The 24643-nt window shown below is 39.7% G+C and overlaps 1 protein-coding gene and 1 long non-coding RNA gene across 4 annotated transcripts; both read left to right on the top strand.

The window, feature by feature from the left end:
* The first annotated feature begins 479 nt into the window (after positions 1-479).
* Positions 480-23762, top strand: LOC136064540 (uncharacterized). 3 transcript variants are annotated; one of them, XR_010626167.1, is made up of 13 exons: positions 480-647; positions 733-849; positions 974-1060; positions 1246-1321; positions 1424-1499; positions 3515-3743; positions 5258-5551; positions 5645-5724; positions 5973-6090; positions 6207-6301; positions 23028-23085; positions 23174-23226; positions 23411-23762. It is a non-coding gene; the product is annotated as an uncharacterized LOC136064540 (long non-coding RNA). The 3 variants fall into 3 exon arrangements; XR_010626168.1 differs by having other exon boundaries at positions 484-647; positions 5258-5334; XR_010626169.1 differs by lacking the exon at positions 3515-3743 and having other exon boundaries at positions 481-647; positions 5258-5334.
* On the top strand, positions 7562-9903 carry LOC136064538 (uncharacterized). The gene is made up of 3 exons (XM_065766431.1): positions 7562-8709; positions 8793-9196; positions 9281-9903. Exons 2-3 carry the CDS (start codon positions 8795-8797, stop codon positions 9689-9691), a joined length of 813 nt encoding a protein of 270 aa, XP_065622503.1. The 5' UTR covers positions 7562-8709; positions 8793-8794; the 3' UTR covers positions 9692-9903.
* Positions 23763-24643: the final 881 nt, after the last annotated feature.

Raw genomic sequence — 24643 nt, 5'->3', positions numbered from 1 at the left:
TCAGACTAGAATTTTTGTAATGTAGTGCTCCTGCTGTCGTGACCCTTTAGCTCCCTTGCATGCTTCACACGTGTGCCACTTTGGCGACTTGATAGTGGCAAGATCCAGTCGCGAGACTCCTTTGAGTGCACATATCTTGAGTTTTCTTCACACTCTCTTACACACTACTCTTACATAAATCTCACCTAAATACAGGGTATCTAATTGCTAAATCACAAGCAAATTTGGCACTGAATAAAGCTAATACATGATTGAATAAATTCAACCTTACACGTACAATTCATGGATAATTTGGATTGATTTTTTATTTATTTATATTACTGCCAATAAAAATTACTAATTAATTTTTTTATTACATGAATACTAACTAAGACTTGAAGATCCCTCATTTTGTTTACTTTCCCACCCCGTGAATAATAGGTTGTTACTTACAGAGCTACACTGAACTTTTGGTTTTTTAAGTGCTTGTTATTTTGTCACTTTTTCTGCCTCCTAAAGCCATAGTCCTTGCATTTGGTTGTGAAGTCCCTGTAAACTTGAGGCTGTGGAACATCTGTTGTTTTTTAATCAGTGGGGTCCAAACAAACATGAGTAAGAGAGAATATGGGATAGAAGTTGGAATCTTATGGCATCTTTAACCACTTCAGGTATTTGAATTTTAATGAAGAAACCAACACCAATAATCTTGTTTTGATATATCTTGGAGAACTTATCAGGCATTGGGCTTTTCAGTTTTCACGTAGAACTTAAAATTCAGACCTTTTTCAAAACTTCCAGGCCTTGCAATTGTGCAACATGTCCTAGAATTGCAAGTGGATTATTGGAATCTACTGAAAACAATTTATTCAGGTATGTGTCTATCTTTTAATTCCAATTTTTCATGGACAATCATATATAGATGCCCTTCTTCTTGATGCAATTTAAGGTTTATCATATTTTGGAGAACTTCTTAGTCATTTGATTTCTGATGCAGAACCAACTGAGGCAAAGAACAAGCTTGGGTGCAAAATTCAGACCCTATTCAAAAACTGCAATTGTGCGACAGGTCAAGAACTCAGTAGTAATCATTTGTTTCCCTTTTTTCCCATCAAATCTTCAATAAGATGCATGATTTCTTCAATTCATTAGGAAAACAAAAAAGGATAACTGCTTTATCATTTATTCTTTTATCATAATGATTTATATCTTTTCATCTAAAATTGTGTTAATAAAATGACATATATGGTTGCTTGTTCATAATTGCAGAATCATAGCAAATTTCTTAGAACTTGGGAGCACTTGACCAGGCAGCTAACACGGTTGGAATTAGCTTACTAAACTGGTATTTTGGTGATTAATTTTTTTTGGGTATAAAAGTTTCCAGCATATAATTGCTTACTAATACTTTATTTGCTTCCTCACATGTTGAATTGCCGATGTGAAGACTGATTTTGAAGTCAGAGAAGAATGAGAGAATGACTGAATGAGTCTAATTTGTTCACTCATGCACAAATTCAAAGGTGATTGAATTTTTATCTGTTACTCAATTGAAAATTACCAATTAAGGTTTTTCTCTTTGCTTGAATACCAATTAAGATTAGAGGATGCTCTTGTTTTTCTTACTGTGTCCGTTTTTATATAATAGGTTGTTCTGCTAAAAACAAAACCCAAATTTAAGAACGTTTGGTTTTTCTATTGGTTGGTAATTTGGCACTTTCTCTCTCTGCTAAAGCCATGGCCCTTTCTTCTTGAATTTTGACCGTTGAGACTGAAAGCTCGAAAATGTGTTGAAAACACAAGAGCTGTTTAGACCCCTAAATTAAAGTTATGGCTCAATAGATTTTACACTAACTTAATACTAAGTGTGGAATAGTGTAAATGCGAGCGGATAAACAAACAAGCTACTCTAATCCATAATCATAGCAGCAAAGTAGTAAAATGGAATGTAAAAGAGTAAGGAAGAAAGATGCAAACACAAGATAACACGCCAATGTGTTATCAAAGAGGAAATCGAAGAATTCGGCGAAAAACCTCGCCGCCACCCTCCAAGTGGTAATCGATTTGCTTGACAATCAGTTGGAATACATGGGTTAGCAAGAGACCCTCCAAGCCTAATCTACTTGATGTACCTAAGCCCTCCAAGCTCCTACTCCAACAAGGCTTCTCGGAACCGTGTCTTGTCTAGCTCTCTAGATCCCGAAATACGCCTGATTGCATCTGCCAAAACCCGGCTTCTTCCAATGCTTCCCAGCAACAAAAAAACCTCACTGAACACTTTAAAAGGGTGTGGTAAGTGTTTGGGCTATCAATCTCTCAATGATATGGAAATGGAGAGGTAGGAGTTAAGAAAAATACACAAGCAATTGTGTAGAGAAATGTGGGTATAACAATCTCTAACTTTCAAGGTTTGTGGCTATGCTTTTCTCTCAGAAGCACTCCTCAACATCTGTGGGTAATGTGGGTATAAATAGTGTAGGCACAAAAAGTGTGTATCAGAATTGACAGTCTGGCAAAACAAAATGTCTCACGAGTGTCTCGCGGGAAGGCCTTACTCGCGAGCTACTCGCGAAACACAGCTGTCGCCATATATCCTGACTCTTTGCATTCCAGTCATGTGTAGGGCACATGGCTCACTTCGCGGGATGCTTAGTCGCGAGTTACCTGTGAGAACTCCTCAATCTTCAATTCCTTAAGTCTTCACACACTCTCTCTCTATCACACAACCCTTACAATTAAATCCCACAATAAATACAGGGTACAAAAGATTGAATAAAATTACAATTAAATTTGGCAATAAAAGCCAACAAAACACATAGTTGTAAATCACAACTTTACAGAGACAAAATTCAAGAAGCTGCCCCATTCAAAAGTTTCTAGCCCTGAAATCGTGTAACAAGTAGTGGACTCAATGGTAATCATCTTCTCTCTTTCTTTTAAAATTTAGGGAAATCTCTTTTTGTTTTGTTTCCTTTCTATATGTTCAAAGGCCTGCTGTTGCACAAAATAGATAGAGTTTATATCTTTGTACCTACAATTGACTCAATGGTGATGTACTTGGTTACTTCGCTGACAATTGCAGAAATAAAGAAACTTTTACTACTTGAGGGGAGTGTCTACCATGCCAGCTAACAATGCAGGAGTTATCTTATTACATGGATTCTGTTTGGTCAATTATTTTCTTTATATATATGCTTGAAACATGATCTTACGTATACTAGAAATTGATCTTACAATTATTTTCCAAATGTTTCTGGAGAATTCATTTAAGTCAAAAGTATAAAATGAGATAGAGTCTAGTCGGTTTATTTAGTCTAGTGTGTCTAGATATGCACAAATCTAATGGTAAATTATCTAACAGATTTTAGAATACCCTTGTTTTTTTTTTTTTACTTCCTTATGTATTGTTCTATGGTGGGTTATTAATGCTCAAAGCAGCATCCAAACTTAGAAACTTTTCATTTTCTTTGAGGTTGGTGTTTTGTCTACTTGTCTACCTCCAAAAGCCCCTTTGGTTCTTTTAATTTTTGTTGTGCAGACTCTGCTTGAATATTGGGCAACATTGTGCATGTTCTTTTCATTAATCAATGCAAAGAAGAGGAGACCAACATGCGGGGCCCCCACACAAGTATGGGGAAGAGTGTAAATGGAACTTTTAAGCCATAGAGAGGTAGAACGAGTAAGGATGGTTGAGACATGACTGGTAAGAGAAGCAGTTTGATTAAATATCCCAAAGATGGAGTAATTCACTGCAAAGCAATGCAGTGGTAAGGAGTAATTCTAGCCTTTGAACTATTCTTAACTTATCATTTTTGTGCCAATAGCCAAAACATTATATAGGAACCAATATGAAAATTTTTCTTGTAGATCATATAGAATGGTGAATTAAATACATTGTGCCACACATTTAATAAATTAATGGTTTAATTGGCCAGTTCTATATGTTTTTGGGGTTTTTAAATATTTAAGGGTTATTATCTAGTACTAATCTCACCAAGGGAGGGGTCGCTTGATACAATCCTACTCTTTAGAACTTGCCCTGAAGTATACTCTTTTATAATACTAAAGACATGCGTTTTCTTACAAAAATGAGCGGAAGTTGTTTCTAATTTTTTTATACTTTTTTTTTAAGATGTTGCTGTTTGAATATTTAGAGATCCATACTGTGTGTGCAATTACACATTTTAGAATAGTTCTGTATGTCAACCTTTTATGTGATCTGAATGCTAAAATTAAGGACCACTAAATAATTAAATAATTCAAAGAAAGGGCACTAGTGCCATGAGATTAACATCTTTTTGCTGAAGAAATATACATATGATTCTGTAGTATACTAATTAAGCTACACCCTTCACAAATTATCAAATGTAATTTTGTTTCCTTTTCTTCCCCTCTCGTTATTTATCTCTTTAAGGGTCTTTTTAAAAAAAATATTTGTAATAAAATTCTAACTACGTCATTTCATTTGTAGAATGAATTGCTACACTAAACTGTAGGGCTCAAGTATTGATACTATTCATCATATGCATACTAAAATCCTTTACCAAGGCAGTGATATATATTTCGTTTCATGACTGGATTGCACTCTCTTCTATTGTACTTTTATTCTGCATCTAATATCTCCATGTCCTTTCATTTTCTTCTTTTCTACAGAATTGTATCTCATACTTAGTTGACAGGAGTTAGCATTTCGTTTCTGTACTATGCAATATATAGACCAAGTGATGTCTGGCACTTCTTGACCTTGAGTTACAATTGTTCAAGGGGGTGAATCCTGAATAAAATGCTTAATATTTTACTGAAAAACGGTCACTAATTTTCATCTTGTATGTAGTCCTTGAGAAGATTTCACAGAATAAATCTTTTTTTTTTCTCAATTTTATTTTCTATAGCTTAGTGTGCATCAAAAGCACGGGTATGCTTTAGAGTTTAAAGTTGCAAAATTCTAGGGATAACTTAACTTTATGCTTCATTCAATTGGCAAGACAGATCAAGAATAGCAAAAATCATGTGGAAATTTTGTATTTCTAAATGTGTGATGAATACTTTGCCAATTTTTCTTTCTCAAATAATGGATCAAAAGATTGCAGGTGCCCCAAATATTCTAACCAAGTCCAAAAGGATCTCACCCCATTAGCTGCACAAGTTCTTAAATCCTTCGACCTCTACCTCATATATTTATTGAACCACATCTTGATCAGTTGTGCTCTCTTTAAGTTGTTCTCTTTCAAGAGCACCATTTTATTGAATTTCTAAATTATTTGTTTTTGTATATAAACAGAGGGGTGTGGCATTGAAACCAAAAGGATTTTCAAAGATGGTTCTACAAAAATCAAGCATCAACTTTCAATAGATTGAGTAATACTCCTCTCACTTTCTTAATTTAGTTTCATATTTATGGTAATTTTTGTTATAAAGAGTTTTGTCTTCTCAAAATATTTCTTGCAAAATTATTTTTGTAACAATAATATTTTTTAACAGGTGAATTCTTAATTTTTTATAGTTTTTAACAAGTGAATTCTTAACTTTGTTGTTTTCTCTTTTTGTGCCGTCTAGAGCTCATTGTTGTGTACAAGTAGGTGACTAATCCCATTTAATCTTACATTTAAAAGAATGAGTGTGGAACACAATCTGCAAAAGTCTTAAAAGTTATATATATTTTTTTCAGTTGTCAATTTCAAGTGCAGGGCAAATTTATGCTTGCTCCATTGATGGCTTTTGAGACTTCCACAACAAAGAACCACGTTGGTAAGTGCTTTTATCTCTACATTAGCATCATTTTGCTCATCCTTGAAGTAGTCTTTCAATTCTTCTTAAGGTTGATAAGGATGGTACAATATTCCAACCCATGGCAAATCGCATATATGAGAGTCACAAACACTTACATTAACCTGAAACTTTTATACACATGCAATGGATTCCCTTTTGTGCAGATGCTAGGTGTATGTTTCATGTTCTAGTTTTAGTTCCCTAATAATATTCGTTCTGTTTTGCAGTGTGGATGGAGGTCACTGTGTCATCTTTGAAGTAAGTGTGAAGTGTAGAGATGATCCATATCTGTGTATTTTAGAGAAAAGGGAAAGGGAGCATTTTCCACAAGGGACTAGAATTAGGGTGAGAAATATTATGTCCCTCAATGACTTCCATTTAGATGAAATTCCTTGTTTTCTTACCTGAATTTTCCTATTAATTTTTGTTCTTATTGGACAATCTTGGGATCTCCCTCATAGGTGATAAAGCCGCTTGGTGAAGTTGTTCATCATGGAAGATATGGCGACCAGAGCTTTGTTGAACCATATGCTCTTTACATGCAAGTTTCTAGAAGGTATGCAAACATGCATTTGGATTAAAATAAAAGTTGGTATGGTACTTTCATATTCCTCACAGCAATTGAAATTAAATTCAACTGTAAGAAATAGAACTCCGGAAGAGCTCAACTTCCCTCCCCTACCCCCTACTAGTGGGGGTTTTGTTGTTGAGAATTCTTATGTTCTAGGGTCATATGAATTTTTCCCTGTATTTAGTCAGGATGTTATACCCTTCCTAGATTTTAGATTCTTACCACTTGAAGTATGAGTGAATGCCTTCAAAATTTCTGAAGGGTAGTAATGAAGCTGAGAAGTTCACCAATAAGTCATGTAGTGCTCTTTTCGCCTATATGTAAACCTGCACGAAACAAAGGAGAACAACCTATAAAAGGGCACCGGTGTAGCACCGGCCAAATACCCTCCAAAGGTCAAGTCAGAAAATATTCTCTCAACTCTAGAGTGCTAGAGAGGGTAAAATCATGCGTACCTTGGTTTATGAGGGTATTGGGGCTTTTATAGTAGCATAAGGTTGACATCTCTTTCTTGGCGCGGAAGTCTTTTCCTTATAGGACTCTCCTTGTAGAATCCTAAACGTGATGGACAGATCTCCTCCTTATAGGGAAGATCTTTACCAAATATATCAAATTTCTAGAGTCCTACTAGCGCAAGGACTCTGTTTGGGCCCTCATGAGAGTGGGCCAAAATAACCCCCATGAGGGGTCCAACAGGCCCATGGACAGCCAGCACACCTTCCTTCACTCCGTCCATATCCGGCCCATTCACATGAGATCCGTTCATTGGAGGCCCGTGCAAATGACGGGCTCGTGCATCCGGACATCTGCGGACCATATACGGCCCGTCCAACCACATAAGGCATTCCAGTGTATTTTCTCCCTTTCAGTTGCCCCCTCACCCGATGGGTCCGTCAGGAATAATGAACAGACCTATGGGGTGACGGATCTAAAACTCGGTCATGCCTCCAGGACACCTTTGTCCGTGAATTTTCATCCGTACACTGCTGGATCAGGAGCTGATGCATTAATGTGCTATGCCAAGTGTCATCCTGTCTATGGCCATTGTTTTGGAACGAGGCGTCGCTTCGTCTTCCGTGCACCTCTCTTATAAATATCAATCCCCTGCCCCTCATTTCCCCACTTGTTGCTGGAAGAAATTGTCAGAGCGAGTCCGTCACACCTGTCAGAGAGCAATCCGTTCACTCAAGTACCCGTCGCCTGCCACATCTTGCTCTAATCTTCTGGTGAGTTATTCCATATCCGTCCTCTTTTTTAATTTTCTTTTGCTCTTATTTATTTATACTTCATGTGCCCGTTGTTCTTTCCAAACCCGTCAGAGTCTTAGGTTCTGTCATTACCTGTAGGCCATGTCTAGTGTGTCAAGTAATCAGTCGGTCGTTCGTGACAGGGCGGATTACGAAGGGGTATACTCGTCAGGTCCCAAAGACCACGACGTCCCGAGCGAGAGTAGTCCGTCATCATCCTCCTCGTCCTCAACACATGAGGGCCTGGAGATGATCGAAATCCAAGAGGGATCAGACGACGAAGAGCTACTGGTTAGGTCCGTCGTGGGGGTTGATGGACTTAGGGAGTTCATCTTGCCCCCAGAGTGGATGGTTCACGCCTTTACATCAACCATCAAGGAGGGCCACTTCAATACACTTAGGGACCGCTACCAAATCCCAGACCACATCCCACTTCGTCTACCTTATAAGTCAGAAAAATGTTATTACGAAGGAGTTGACGGAGTGGGTGTGTACGAGCAGGTGCTTAAAGCTGGCCTGAGGTTCCCGTTGAGTTCGTTACACCGCGAACTCTTAAACTACTTAGGCATATCCGTCAGCCAGGTGTCCCCTAACGCCTGGAGAGTCTTTATTGCGATGGAGGTTCTGTACGGAGCCATGTCCGACGGCGAGAGGAGGCTTTCAATAAAAGAGTTCCTCCATTGCTACTGTCCGGACGAGATAGACAAATCGAGGGGCATATACAGCTTCGTCCCTAGGAGCCCCGTCCTGAAAGTCATTTATGAAACCCCGGACTCAAATAGGGACTGGAAGAGTCGTTACTTTTTTATAGAGGGAGAGGATTGGATGTGTCTTCCAGGGGAGATGAACTTCATGCTCGTCGACACAGTTTGGGGCATTTTAAACCCATCTAGTATGGTCCGTCATGAATGACTCTGTATCTTAATAACTTTGTAATGTTTCTAACGTCCGTCTTCTATGGTGCAGTTCGACGGCGTCCCCAAATTACTCTTGAGGAATTCAGTTTCCTTGAGGGAATTTTTTCAAAGACAAAGCCAGAGGAGCGGACGTGGGCCAAGCTCGTCAACCTCAATACAATCCACTGGTATTGTGACGATCCCGAGCCTACCCCAGAGGCTTTAAAGTACGAGAAATAGACCCGTCTACGTGAGTCCGTCTACCTTCATGACTTTTTTTTTTTTTTTTTTAGCGTCATTATTATTATTTCTTAGTCCGTTAACCTTTCTCAGAGATGGAGGATGCAAAGAGACGAGCAGCCATAAGACTCCAAGCTGCGAAGAACAAACAGACTGGAACGGACCCCACGGGGACGGGTTCCAGTAAGCCAACTTTAAAAAGGAAGCTGCCCGTGAAAGGTGACCGTCCACCAAAGCAGCCCAAGGTCCCCCTGGACCCGGTCCTCGGCTTGATGGCTGAGGGGGGTAAGTCAGTCACTCCGGCCAAGCATGGTGCGGGTAAGGGGCTGATGACAGGTCCATCTGGCGAGCAGAAAAAGCCACCTATCTTGCTCCGCAAGGATTCCAAGTATGCCTTGGAGAAGTTGTCGTCGATCATTACCACCGACGACTACGAGGATCTTGGGAATCACTCGACGGAGGCGATAGGGGAGACGGGCCTCTTCAACATTGCCCAGGTAATTACTCCGTCGTTCCTAGTCCGTCTGTTCACCATTTTCTGCCTTTAAATATTTTTCTTACTCATTTTCGTCGTCCTTTAGGCTATGATCATGATGAAAGGCCTGATGGGACGGTGTCTCAACCACGAGACGACCATTAGCCGGATTCGTGGGAAGGCTAAGGTGATGGAGGAGGAGCTGCTCGACCTCAGGGCCTGGAAGGTCATCCAGGAAAAGAAGCTGAAGATGGCCGAGATGGCCCGGGACGAGGCCGTTCAGCTGGTGGAAAGTCTGAAGAAATACTTGGTGGACAAAGACAATGAAGTCCGTCAGGCCAAGGAGGACGCCGTACGCGAGTACCGTGACTCCGACGCCCTTATCGCGAAGCTGAGTCTTGTGTTTAATGACGGGTTCGACGATTCTCTCCGTCAGGTGAGGAGGTTGTACCCAGAATTGGACTTATCCACAGTCACCGTAGCTGCCCCCGAGCCGTCCATTGCCCAGCCCGCTTAGTCGGAGGATACTGACGCTCTCTTCGACGAGAACGTTTTTGTCCGCGAAGCTCCTGTGGATCATACTGCTGCAGACAGCCAGGCCAAAGACGTTGGGGACCGTCCAGCTGAGGAGGGAGACGGAGCTGATTTAGTACCTTAGTCTATCTTGTAATAACTTAGTTTTTTTTATTTTTTTATTTATTTATTTTTAAATTTAAGTGTGGAACAATTTTTAACACCCGTTATGTTTGTGGGGTTTGTATACATATTGACCGTTTAGTATATTTATTTTATGCAAGGTCTGTTGACCTTTTGCTTTATCTTTGTGGAATGCATGTTTTTATTTTCAACGTATACTTTTATGCTAAAGTGAGCTCCGTCCTGCTTATATGGTTCCTCCTTTTATTACTTGCTTAACCAAGGGTCGTCATCCTTTTGGATGACTTGCGTGACTTTGAAATACCATTCGCTTTTGGATGGTCCGTTTATTAGGTAGACTTAGCTTATTGAACTGGTCCGTCATGTAGAATTTGAACCCATCTGTTGGGTAGACTGCTTATTGAACCCGTCCGTCGGGTATCTTACACAATTCCCCTTGGGTGATCCGTCCAACTAAGGGACGCTATCCTGGGTCCGTTCATTATGCAGACTTGGTAGTTACCGTCTATTTAGGTTGATCCGTCTGCTTACGGATGCTGCTACTCGTCCGTCTACTATCCGGACTAAAGGTTTTCATCCTCTTGGGATGGTCCGTCCATCTCGTGGATAATCTTATTAGTTCGCCCATTATCTGGACTTAGGTTTTCATCCTTTTGGGGTGATCCGTCCATTTGGTGGACAGCCTTATTGGTCCGTCCATCATCTGGACTTGTTTCTCATCCTCTTGGGATGATCCGTCCATCTTGTGGACAGCTTTATTGGTTCGTCCATTATCTGGACTTTGGTTTTTCATCCCCTTGGGATGATTCGTCCATTTTGTGGATAGCCTTATTGGTCCGTCCATTATCTGGACTTTGGTTTTTCACCCCCTTGGGATGATCCGTCCATCTTATGGACAGCTTTATTGGTCCGTCCATTATCTGGACTTTGGTTTTTCATCCCCTTGGGATGATCCGTCCATTTTGTGGACAGCCTTATTGGTCCATCCATTATCTGGACTTTGGTTTTTCATCCTCTTGGGATGATCCATCCATCCAGTGGACAACTTTTGAACCTTGTGATATTGAATTAACTAGACTAGGCAGGAAAATTTTAGTTGCCTGAAAGAAGTCTTTATAGGGAAATGGTGCCTGCCCCCTTGAGCTTAAAAAGGCACTAGTAGAGAGGTTTGTTCAAAGTAAAAGCATAGAAAAGTAAAAATAGTTATTCAAAACAAAAACTACTGAAAACTTTAGAAATGAGCTGGAGTGCTTGCAGGGGGTGGATGTCCCTTCATGTTGCATCTATTGGTAGTACCTCCGTAGGTGCTCAGTGTTCCACGGGTGTTGCAGTTTCCGCCCGTCCATGGTTTCGAGGTGGTAGGTTCCCTTTCTCTACCAAGATGAGATCTTGTAGGGTCTTTCCCATTTTGGGCCAAGTTTTCCTTGTGAGGGATCTTTGGCCCCTCCCATTACCTTTCAAAGCACAAGGTCCCCGATCTGGAAGTCTCTGCGTCTGACTTTGGAGTTGTAGTATTTTGCCATCAGGTTTTGGTATCGAGCCATCCTTTGTTCAGCTGCGGCTCGGACTTCGTCGACTAGGTCTAGCTGTAGCCGTAAAGCCCCTTCGTTCTTGCCTTCATCGTAGCTCTCCACCCGATAAGTTGTAAGACCTATCTCCGCTGGAATGACAGCCTCGCTCCCGTATGCCAGCCTGAATGGTGTTTCTCCTGTGGGCGTTCTTGCCGTTGTGCGATATGCCCATAAGATGCTCAGTAACTCATCGGGCCAGATTCCTTTTACCCCCTCGAGTCGGGTCTTGATGATTTTGAGCAAGGACCTGTTCGTGACTTCAACTTGCCCGTTCGCCTGCAGGTGTGCGGGTGATGAGTAGTGATTTTTGATGCCTAACTCCGAGCAAAAATCTTAGAATGCCTTGTTGTCGAACTGCTTCCCGTTATCGGAGATGAGGACCCTTGGTATCCCAAATCTGCATATGATGTTTCTCCATACGAAACTTCTGATGTTTTTCTCTGTGATAGTTGCCAGAGCTTCCGCCTCGACCCACTTGGTGAAGTAGTCGATCCCTACCACCAAAAATTTCAGCTGTCGGGCGGCCGTCGGGAGAGGGCCCATGATGTCCAATCCCCATTGGGCGAACGGCCAAGGGGCCGTCATGGGAGTTAGTTCTTCGGTTGGTTTCCTAATCAGGTTACCAAACCTTTGGCATTTGTCGTAAGTCTTGACGTAGGCTTGTGTGTCCTTCTGCATTGTAGGCCAGTAGTATCCTGCCCAGATCAGTTTGTGTACCAGAGACCGCGCCCCCGAATGGTTTCCGCAAATGCCTTCATGGACCTCTCTCATTACATAGTCCGCTTCCTCGTGACCCAAACACCTTAGGTATGGTCGTGAGAATCCCCTTTTGTATAAGACGTCATTGATTATTATGAACCGCGAAGCTCGGACCTTCAACCTTCTGGCTGTGTCTTTGTTGTCTGGGAGCGTGCCTTCCTTCAGGTAGGCCACTAGCGGCGTAGTCCAATCGTATTTTGGATTTACTTCCTGCACTTCTGTCCAACTGTTAATGATTGAGAAATTCTGGACGAACGACAGCACCCGGTCGGGGGTCATCATGACCTCTGCGGAGGTGGCTTTTGCGAGCCAGTCAGCACACTCATTCTCCTCCCTTGGAATTTGGACGAATGTGACTTGGAGGGAGTCGATCCGTCTCCTGACTTCTTCCAAATATTTCTTCATCTTTTCACCCCTGCACTCATAGGCGCCACTAATCTGATTGACTATCACCTGCGAATTGCAATGTATAACCATGGCCTCGGCGCCTGCTGCTTTCGCCAGGTCTAATCCTGCCAGCAATGCCTCATATTCGGCCTCATTATTGGTCATTGGGAAGTCCAATCAGATCATGCACTCGATTTTGTCTTCGTCAGGGGTTTGGATTACTACCTCGGCGCCTCCAGCTTGCCTGTTTGATGATCCATCCGTGTGGATGTTCCATTGTCTGAGGGCTTGTGGCTCCTGCTGCTCCGTTTGCGTGTATTCGGCGATGAAGTCAGCCACTGCTTGGCCCTTTATTGCAGTTTGAGGATGGTAGTGTATGTCAAACTTGCTTAGCTCTATCGCCCACAGGGCCATCTGTCCAGCTGCTTCAGGGCTGCTCATTGCCCTTTTTAGGGGCTGATTTGTTAGGACGATGATGCTGTGGGCTTGGAAGTACGGCTTCAGTTTTCGGGCTGCGGTTATCAGCACAAAGGCAAGCTTTTCCATGTGGGGGTACCTTTCTTCAGCCCCCCGAAACCCCCTGCTTACGAAATAGACGGGTCGCTACGTCCCTTCCTCTTCCCTTACTAGGGCGGCGCTTACTACCACCTGCGAAGCGGCTAGGTATAAGTAGAGGTCTTCCCCTGGTTTGGAGGGGCTGAGCAAGGGTGGCGAGGCAAGGTATTTCTTCAGATCTTTAAATGCCTTCTGGCACTCCTCCGTCCACTCGAATGATTTCTTTAGGACGTGGAAGAACGGTAGGCACCTGTCCGTTGCTTTTGAGACGAACCTGTTCAAGGCGGCAACTCTGCCGTTCAAGCTCTATACGTCCTTTGCTGTCCTTGGTGGTTCAAGCTCCATGATGGCCCGTATTTTCTCTGGATTGATCTCTATTCCTCTTTGGGACACCATAAGACCCAAGAATTTTCCTGCCGTTACCCCGAATACACACTTGTCCGGATTCAGCTTCATTTTGTATGATCGTAGGGTATCGAATGTCTCCTAGAGGTCGCTCAGATGATCTTTTTCAAACGGGCTCTTGACCAGCATGTCGTCAACGTAGACCTGTACGTTCCTCCCTATCTGGTGTGCGAACATCTTGTCCATTAATCTTTGGTATGTTGCCCCGGCGTTCTTGAGTCCGAACGGCATCACCTTATAGCAAAAGAGGCCTTGGCTGGTGACGAAGGACGTTTTCTCCTGATCGGGTTCCTCCATTTTGATCTGGTTATAGCCCGAGAAGGCATCCATAAAACTTAGGAGCTGGTGTCTGGCCGTGGAGTCGACCAGTGCATCTATCCGCAGGAGGGGGTAGCTATCCTTTGGGCATGCTTTGTTAAGGTCCGTAAAGTCGACGCACATCGGCCACTTTCCACTAGCTTTCTTGACCATGACCACGTTCTCCAACCACTCTGGGTAATATACTTCCTTGATAAAACCCGCCTCGAGTAGTTTTCTGACCTCTTGTGCTATTGCTCTGTCCCGTTCAGGAGCGAGCACTCGCTTTTTCTGCCGGACTGGTGGGGTTGAAGGGTTCACGTTCAGCTTATGGACTATAACAGAGGGATCGATCCCGGGCATATCTTCATGGTTCCATGCGAAAATGTCTTGGTTCCTCCTGAGGAATGTTATGAGGGCCTGGCACACAGGCTAGCAGGCCAATGTTCCTATTCTGGTTGTTCGCTCCGGTTTGGACTCGTTGAGTGTTACCACCTCCAGCTCTTCAACCGGTTCTGCGACCGTCCGCTGTTCTTCTATGCATATTGCCTGATGTTGATCTTCCATTTCTAGCATGGCAATGTAGCACTCTCGGGCGGTTGCCTGATTCCCCCGCAATTCCCTAATCCCGTAGTCCGTTGGGAATTTGATCATTAGGTGGTATGTGGATGTTGCTGCTTTCCATGAGTTAAATGTGGGTCGTCCGAGAATACCATTGTAAGCGGAGGAGCAATCTACCACAAGGAACATTACATTCCTAGTGAGTTTTTGTGGGTAATCACCTACCGTTACAAGTAGTGTGATGGAACCTATTGGGAATACCCTGGTCCCTCCGAAACCAACAAGTGGAGCGCTCGCCAGCATCAATCGTGCTCTGTCTATCCCCATTTGCTGGAATGCTGGATAGTATAGAATGTCTGCTGAGCTGCCGTTGTTGATTAGTACTCGGTGGACGTTGTAGTCCCCCACACATATACTGACGACCAGCGCATCGTCATGTGGGTGATGGAGTCTCCTTGCGTCTTCTTCGGTGAATCCTATAATAGGGCTCTCCACCCGTGTGGTATTAGGCCTCGAGCCTGTTAGGTGGACGTTCAGGACTGATCTGAGGTACGTCTTTTGAGCTTTTTTGGAAGAACCGGTAGACGCAGTTCCTCCCATTATCATCCTTATGTCTCCGATGGGGGGTCTAGGACGCTCGTTATCCCGTCGGGGGGCTGGCTCTTGGCGATTATGATCCATTTTCTCTTTGTTGACGAACTTCTGCAACTTCCCTTGTCTAATGAGAGCTTCAAGCTGCTGCTTTAGGTCATAGCAATCGGCCATGTCGTGGCCATGATCTCGGTGGAAACGACAATATTTGTCTCACGGCCGTTTGCTTGGGTCGCTCTTTAGTTTTCCCAGGAATGTTAGTGTCTCCTCGTCTTTGATTTGCATCAAGACTTGGTCAATCGGGGCATTCAGGGGGGTGAAACTTGTGAACCTCCCGCTCGGGGGCTTAGGGCGTCTTTCGTCCCTTTCTGTCTCCTGTCCTTGGTCTTTTCGGCCTTTGGTCCTAGCGCATGTCCACCTGGCGTTCCCTCTTCCTGGGCCTTTCCTCCCGTGCAAGTAGCGCGTCTTCCGCGTTCATGTACTTGGTGGCCCTGTAGAGTACTTCTGACATGGTTTTGGGGTCGTTTTTGTATAGTGAGAACAAAAACTTGCCCTTGCGTAATCCGTTCGTGAAAGCTGCCACCAGTATCTTGTCGTCGGCTTCATCAATTGAGAGCGCTTCCTTATTGAAACGGGTTATGTAGGATCTTAGCATCTCGTCTTCTCTCTGCCTGATGCTCATCAAGCACGCTGTGGACTTCTTGTACCTATGTCCCCCTATGAAGTGCGAGGTGAACTGAGCGCTTAGTTCTTTGAAAGTGTTGATGGAGTTCGGGGTCAGCCGACTGAACCAGATCCTCGCGGGACCCTTCAGTGTGGTTGGGAAGGCCCTACACATGATTTCGTCCGGTACCCCTTATAGATGCATCAAGGTCTTGAATGTCTCCAAGTGGTCTAGGGGATCCTTGACCCCATCATAGCTCTCTATTTGCGGTATCCGGAACTTGTGTGGTAGGGGGAAGGAATTGACGGGGCCAGTGAATGGGGAGTCAGTCCGGTTTACTGGGTCGTCCAGATCACTGGACACTCGCCCCTTTAGGGCGTTCATCATGACTTCCATCTGTTCTTTCATCGCTTGCATCTCTGCGAACATAGGCGGAGTCGTCGCATCCGTGAGGGATGGGAGGCTCATATTCTGTCATTTTGGCCTGCTTGGGGCGTTACTCCCTTCAGGCCCTTCTCTTTCTCTTTGCATGGCGCTGGTGCCTTCCTGATCCTCCCTTTGGTTGTGGGGTGTTGTGTTTCTTTGACGCAGCTGTTCCTCTAGGTCATGATTTTGTTTGGTAAGACGCTCCACAGCCGCAGTGAGGGTCCAAACCTGTCTTTCGAGTGCGGTCGTGGGTGGTCCTTCTCCTTGGATGTCGTTGGTTGTTGCCATCGAGCGAGTGAGCACCATGCAACTCTTCTGTCTCAGGGATGAAGCAACGTCTGACTGCTTTCTTCTTACGTAACGTTCCCACAGACGGCGCCAACTGATGAAGCTGAGAAGTTCACCAATAAGTCACGTAGTGCTCTTTTCGCCTATATGTAAACCTGCACGAAACAAAGGAGAAAAACCTATAAAAGGGCACCGGTGTGGCACCGGCCAAAGACCCTCCGAAGGTCAAGTCAGAAAATATTCTCTCAACTCTAGAGTGCTAGAGAGGGTAAAATCATGCGTACCTTGGTTTATGAGGGTATTGGGGCTTTTATAGTGGCATAAGGTTGACATCTCTTTCTTGGCGCGGAAGTCTTTTCCTTATAGGACTCTCCTTGTAGAATCCTAAACGTGATGGACAGATCTCCTCCTTATAGGGAAGATCTTTACCCAATATATCAGATTTCCGGAGTCCTACTAGCGCAAAGACTCTGCTTGGGCCCTTATGAGAGTGGGCCAAAATAACCCCCATGAGGGGTCCAACAGGCCCATGGACAGCCAGCACACCTTTCTTCACTCCGTCCATATCCGGCCCATTCACATGAGATCCGTCCATTGGAGGCCCGTGCAAATGACGGGCTCGTGCATCCGGACGTCTGCGGACCATATACGGCCCGTCCAATCACATAAGGCATTCCAATGTATTTTCTCCCTTTCAGGTAGGTTGTCCATTGTCTCATATATGGTTTTAACTGCTTGATTGAAGGTCAACTTTGTGTATAATTTTCACAATTTTTTTACTTTTTTTTTTTGGCCCTAGGCCTCGATATTCACAAATTTTACACATTTTAAATCTTGATATAATCCATGATAATTATTCTGGTAAAGTTCTCCTTGCTACTACTAGCTAGGCTTGTAGTATTTTTAAATCATAGATACTTTGTCTTTAGAGCAAAATTTACTTTTTTTTTAATATTTATTTTCAGATTCAAGTAGTTTTGTTTCATACTTCCTTGAAGAAGGTTGGAAAAAAAAATTCATAAGTGCAATGCTAAAAGTTGTATTTCTGCTTAACAACAATATCTAATGAGAAGAGGGAAAACACCATAATACAACTTCATCCTTCTACTTTCCTCTCTATCTACTCTACTACTCCCTTCATTGTATAATATATATATATATATATATATATCTAAAAGCTTAAGCGTAACATTTTAACACCATAATACAACTTCATCCTTCTACTTTCCTCTCTATCTACTCTACTACTCCCTTCATTGTATAATATATATATATATATATATATATCTAAAAGCTTAAGCGTAACATTTATTGTTGCTACGCTCCTGTTAAGCCACCTTATCCTCCACGTCATTGCCACATCATTATTTTTTTCATATTTATTTTTTACTTTTAATTTTTTATAACTTTACATATATATCTACTTTAATTTTAATGTTATAATTAAGTATTGTCTATACATATTCCTCTTAGACGGTTTTAATTTTGCATATAATTTTGACCCTTTATCTTTCTTTATTTTGTCTCTTCTTATTATCATCCTCTTACTATAAATTTGTCACTATCTCCCATTTTATGCATATTTTATTTTCCCACACAAAAATGTTATCTCTCTCTCTCTCTCATTTTTTTTTTTTCATTTTTGTTGGATTTTTTCTTTATGAATTTTGTATGCCCATTGTCTTATTATTAACTACCTCATATGTGTTTCTTGATGCAAGTATTTTTTTTTTTTTTTATCATTTTATTTGCAACACTAAATACTTTTAATGTTGTTAACCATATTTGGGGGAAAATTATATTATAATATGTCCATATTTTTTGTTATTGTCAAGTTTTAGTTTATTTGGAAAACAATAGGATAGTTTGGACAATATGATGAAGAACAATTAGTGCAGTTGAAAAAGATGGCCTTTGTGCAGTTTTTTTTCACTGTTTGTAAGTATATTGTTTAACAAATTAGCACCAAACTGTTATTTCTTAATTATATGATGTTTTTAGATGCATGAATAATTGTTTTTAAGCATTTACGAATATTTTGTATTGCTTATCTTCCTTGTCGGACTGTGAGCTGTGTTATTCTACTTCAAAACCAATTAGTGACGAGGAAGACACACTTAAATCTTTTATGGCATTCAACGTCACTTCATATGGGCCTATTTTTAGAGCAGTTGTAGGGAATCAAATTGTGGCCCCCCAACAATCCCTCCCTCACAATGACACTCCCGTGACTTGAATCCATGACCTTGGCTCTAATACCATTTGTTAGGCCAAGAATGTATTGACCTCTTATGATGAATTAACCACTTAATTTAGCCAAGTTAATTAATTAATTCAATTAACATGTAATAGCATGGTAGCACAAACAAATCACCAATTAAACTAAGTGCAGGAAAATAAATTTGACACGAGTGATTTGTTTACGAATGGGAAAAACCACCGAGGCAAAACCCCACTAGATGAATTTAAGGTCATCACTCCCGAGAATCCACTATTATCAAAACAAGCGGTTACAAGTAAAGGAATTCCAGTACCTTTTACCAACCTACAGTTAAACCCTTACCCCAATACCCAATTGGACTTGTTCTGTAGTGACAATCTCTCCTTTTAATACACGGCTCCCAGTACGTGACTAACTAATTTGATGCACGGATCCCAATACGTGACTTACTCACCAACTTGAGAAGGATGTTGGCTGCAAAGTTCTTCAATTCACCAACACAATGAAGATTACGAAGCTCCTTGGTTACAAAATCCTAAGACGTACAAACATAGCAGCTTCTTGAAGAGAAAGATGAACTAGGGCATATGTCTCCGATTCACAATATGATTGTGAAAAACCTTTGAATTGAGTTGCCTTAACTATGACGGCCCTTAAAACAATCCTTATATATGTTTAAGGTTGTGAGAAAAGAAAGCCCAAACATCTATTTATGGATTGGAGTGAAATCAGATCTAGAAAACTGATTTCTTTAATTCTCGATAGATAGGTCATCTGTCGAGAGCTATCGAGCATTCTGTTGAAACAACTTATTAAACCTCGATAGATACTAGCTGTCGAGTTTTAAAATTTAACACTTCTTCACTTGAATCTTGGACAGATCTGCATGGCTTTAACACTTGAACTTGAAACCTTATTCTTTAAAGTATTAAACACATCCTAGATCTACCCAATTACAAGTAAAGTTTGTCAAAGGATTAGCCAATTCTATAATGACATATGTTCCTAACATAAAATGAATCACATATGTCGTAACATTCCTTATTTCATTAGTGTATTTTTTTGAGATTTTTAAGAAAACAAATTCAATTTCGAGTTTAAAATTATTTATTTATCTATCCATTTTTTGCATGTTGGATTGAATGTTAGATTAGATTATGACAGTATTAACACAATATTTGGCTTGATTACAATCATTATGTATAATAGGATAAAATTTTTGAATTTGATTATGCATTGAATATTTGGCTTGATCACTTCACATTTGAAATGTTTTACATATACGTGAGAAAGACTTTGACTTTGATGTGAGTTTTATTTTTCCCTTTCTTTTTTATTTGAATTGTAGTTTTGTTGAATTTTATAAATTTTTTTGATATGTTTCTCGGTGTTTTTTATTGTACTGTAGAAAAAATTGGGTTTGAAAAAGTTTTTTTAAAACTAAAAAAAAAATTCCCAAATTTTAGTTACTTTTTAATAATACTATTATCACACACAACATGCGGGATTCACGACTAGTTGTGTTTAATAGTTCACTCCTTTTCCCTTATCACCCCTGACCATACTCTCATGAACTTTCCATTATTTTGTCTTAAGAAAGAGTTTTATCCTCTGCATATATGTTTACTGGAGTTGTTCACTTATTAGAATGGTTCTGTTTAACTGCTATTATTCGGGTCAGCATAGCCATAGATTATCTCATGCTTTTTTTTTATTGATTTATTTCTTTTCTTCCTTGTTGATGACTGCTGCATTATGTTTTGTTGTTAAGATGGTAGGAGCCTCTATCCTCAATTTGCAGCATATATGCCTTAAATGTCTTAAGGTGAGCCATTGTTTTGGGTTTAATAAAGAGGCAAATAGAGGTAAGCTATAAGATTTTTGAGAAAAATGATAAGTCTATGGAAATTGGTCAGTACTTAACATGATATTTTAGCTACTGTTTCCTCTACAGATGACACTTCCACTAAGAATGCAACCTATCTCATAACCCTTAGTCTATGAGACTTGAGCCTACATGTTTGTTTGTGGTAAATTTTGACATTTCCTTTTTATTTTTAAGTATCTGAGATAAGTATTTTGTCTCACGTTCTTGGGTGAAAAGTTGCTTTCACGCGTAACCATATGCGTAGATATGTGAAGACTAACATATTTCTTTAGCTCCTTTCTTATTGTTCCTTAGGATGTCAGCCATTATACGGCCGTGTAGTTCCCCATTGAAGGGTTGTCAAATGGTGACTATACAGCATTAAGCAAACAAAGTCTTGAATCTAGCTATCACAATGAATATGTTTAAAGATCACATAATGATGTGGAATGGTCATATTAGTCCCTTGTGAGAAGTATTAGTCACCTTCAACTGTTTTGGTAGAGAAATGAGGACAATTGAGTAGGTCTAGTTAGTCCAACCGGAATGCTAAAATTGCAATTCTCAACTTGTTGATTACTATTGCCAACTAGACGATCAAGTATATGTATTTCACTTCAAAATTTATAATTTGGGTGGCCAATTTTGTGTAAGGTTTTGGTGGATCAACTTATTGGGTTCCTCTTGCTATAAGAACTGGGGAGCTCTTTGTACTTGTATACCAATTAATGTTTGGAGGTTTTATTTATTTATTTTTCTTATGGGGATGAAAACTTTGGAAAGAAATTCTACATATCTAGAAACTTAATTGAATCTATGATGCTCTCTCAATGATAATGATGATAATAGATTTAAACCATGGAGCTAATTAAAACCCATGGATCACTCATAAATCATAACTTTTTCTTTCTTCTATTTTATTTTATTTTATTTTTTGAGGATCCCTTGTAACTTAAATTTTATATAATATTTGAAAAAGTTCCTTATATTTCTTTAGAAAAATTCCTACCATGCAAAATTGCAAATAAAAAGGGATAGGAAGCTCAAATAACACTTGTTTACTTAAACAACCGTGAAGTTCACAGCAAATCAGTATACTTGGTCTCATCAAATCACCACTCTTTCCAAGCCCACTCAAAGTAGGCTAGGCCTGTTTTTTCAGTTACCCAGGTTCCAGTCTATTCTCAATCTTAGGTTCATCAACAAAGGCTTTTTCCGTTAGTCACTGTGATCTTGCCGTAACGGCAGGCTTCAATCATACACACTCTCTCTTTAACTGTGGAAATTTTGGCGGTAAATGAGAGAGCCAAAAAGAAAAAGAAAACCTAAGCTTCATGACGTGTCAGATCTCAATTGGGTAATTCATGCATGTATGTGTGTTGGCCATGATGATGATCTGCATCCCCCATGTACAGCTAAGATTACATTGATCGAAAGGAAAAGCTCATTTAAACATCACATTGAAGTAGAAAAGCTCTAATGAGTAGTTTTGATAATTTGAAGAGCAAAAAATCATGTAATAGTGAGAAAAAAACTCACATTGAAGATTGAAGCAGATGAGTAATTTGAAGGTGCTACTTAAATCGAGCATCGACCATGCTCTAAAAAAAAAGAAAAAATCGGACATGATGTTTATTTTATTCATGAAGATGTTATTATATCTAAAAAAAAGAATTTGAAACCAAATCTAAATCCATATTGATGTGTAGATTCCAATTTTGCCATGGACACTAGTTTTTCTACAACTTGTTGAAGTAGAAGGTTGTGATTGGTGGACAATAATTTTTACCTGGACTCGTTACTAGTATTAATTTTGTTTCCACCACTCACATTGTGTCACTTCATTGAGTTGTGAAAAAAGTTGTGTTACTAAACTAATTAGTTAGATTTATTTAGATTCATATTAAATTATAAAAAAAAAAATAGATTCATATTATATTAAACACTAAAATCCAAAATAATTTGTTGAAAATGTCAAAATGATACTACATCTATACTATTGCAAAGAAAGTAGGTTTTAGTGGTCTCGATTCTCAAATCCTTCCATTTATGAAGAAACTGTAATTAAATAGTCGAAAATAAAATGATATCAAGTACCAAAAAAAAAAAAAAATTTGATAAAATTTAAAACTGAGAATATGATGTTAATTGGTATGCATTTGGCATTATAGGAAGAAGTCCCTAATATTTATGTCCAATATTATCTTATTCAGTCAAATTCGTCACTTCATAATTAAAATTTAAAGTATATAATTTTTTTAATATATAAATTGATAGCTACAGATTACAGAACAATAAAGGGACGGGGAATTCTAACTTTGATTCCTCTTACAAAGACGAGCATAATATCACTGACAAAAGATTATTCTTACCTTAGCATTTTTTTGCCAACTGCCAAAAGATTATAAAGGAACCAAATCAACATTCTTCCCATAGATCATTTAGATAGTGAATTTAGTACAATATGCCTCTCATGAATCTATTTCTAATGGACATAAGACAAAATAGATTCTTGTTGGTTTCTTTGTTCTTCAATTTTTTTCCTTGTTGTAAGACTATTGCATTGTAGGGAAGATAATTAGAGCCTCTGTTCTTGTTTTGCAGACCAATTGCTTCAATGTTGGACAACCATTATTTTGGGTTAGTGTAGTGGAAAAGAGAGGTAGCTATAATATTTGAGTTAAATGAAATAATTTAGCGGTTATTGATTAATACTTATTATGATATTTAAACTATTGTTTCCTCTATAGATGACGGTTCCATTAAGCACACAACTCGTCTCATAACTCATTTTCTGTGAGAGGTGAGCCTACATGTCCCTATATTAATATGAACAGTTCTTTATATTTTTAAATATCTAGTATTTGTATAATGGATTTTGTTTCATTATAATTATTATGACAAAGTCCATTGTTTCCATTCATGACCATATTTGTAGATATTTGAAGATAAGGTGTTTCTCTAACTCCTTTCTTATTCTTTGTCAGGGATATAAGCCATAATATGGTTGTGAAGTTCACTATTGGAGGGCCATCGAAAGGAAAGCATATAACATTAAGTATCCATAGAGAAAATTTTCTATAAGTCTAGATTTGAACTATTACAAGAATATCACATAATGATGTGGATTGGTCATCATTCTACTTTTGGAAAAGTTTTAGTCATCTTCAACAGTTGCACCAGCGAATGAGAACAATTGATGGATCTATTCATTTAATTTGGAATGTCAAGTTCATAATTCTCAACATGGTTAATGTTGCTGTCGATTAAACTATCAAATGTTTCATTTCTTATCCAAATATTATGATATGGGTGTCCAGACTAGTGTGACGTTTTGGCAGATCAGTTTATTGGGCTCTTTTGCTACTTCTCTTCATTATAATTTATAAGTAGGATGTTTTCTACACGAGTCAATATTTTGTGTTATTTTTTATATAGTGAGGGAATTCTCTAGAGAAAAAAAGATTCCATTTCTTTTTTGAATTTAGGAAGTGTTTGCTTGTAAATTGTTCCATGTAATGAAACATCTTACCAATGATATTTCCTGATTTTTGGTTAATTAATACAGATGGAATTTGCAAAATGTTGATAATTTGTATAAACTGAATTATATGCATTGTGTTCATGTGTCTAACTTTAGAGACAGGACTAGTCCAGTTAGGGTCGCACGGTGTGAAGAATAAAAGTGCAAATTTTCAAGTTCCAATTTGGTTTAGGTTTTTTTTTTTTTTTTTTTTTTTAATAATTTGAGAATCAACATGCATAGGACTGAAACAATGTCATTGGCCTGGTCTTGTTTCAAGTTCAATGTGTTTCCATACAAAATAGTAATCTTGACAATTTTTTTTTTTTTTCTAATTTCTCAATTAGGGTTTTCCATCTTGCAAATAATTTTACAATGATTAGAGGCAAGAACAATATTAAGTTATTAATAAAGCATAAAAATTTGGGTAATTTGAACTTTCAACACCTAGAAATACTTTCATTACTAGCACAAACAAATGTAGGGAGAGAGAGAATCCATCCCTTTGCCTAAGCCTCTTAGGCTATTCATCCCGTTAAAGTTTCATTTCATTGAACCATTAAAGGATGGTGAATCACGCTGTCCACTTTGCAATCAATCTTTGACAAGGCTTTGTAAATACCAATAGAAGTGAGTGTTGTAGGCCTCACACCCCTAATTATAGAGTCATAGACTCGTATATTTTCATGAGGTTAAC

The sequence above is a fragment of the Quercus suber genome, unplaced genomic scaffold (assembly GCF_002906115.3).
Source record: "Quercus suber isolate HL8 unplaced genomic scaffold, Cork oak 2.0 scaffold_703, whole genome shotgun sequence".
In the NCBI taxonomy this organism is placed as follows: Eukaryota; Viridiplantae; Streptophyta; class Magnoliopsida; order Fagales; family Fagaceae; genus Quercus; species Quercus suber.
The sequence above is the reverse complement of the archived record's forward strand: the minus strand, read 5'-3'. Positions and strand labels throughout refer to the sequence as shown.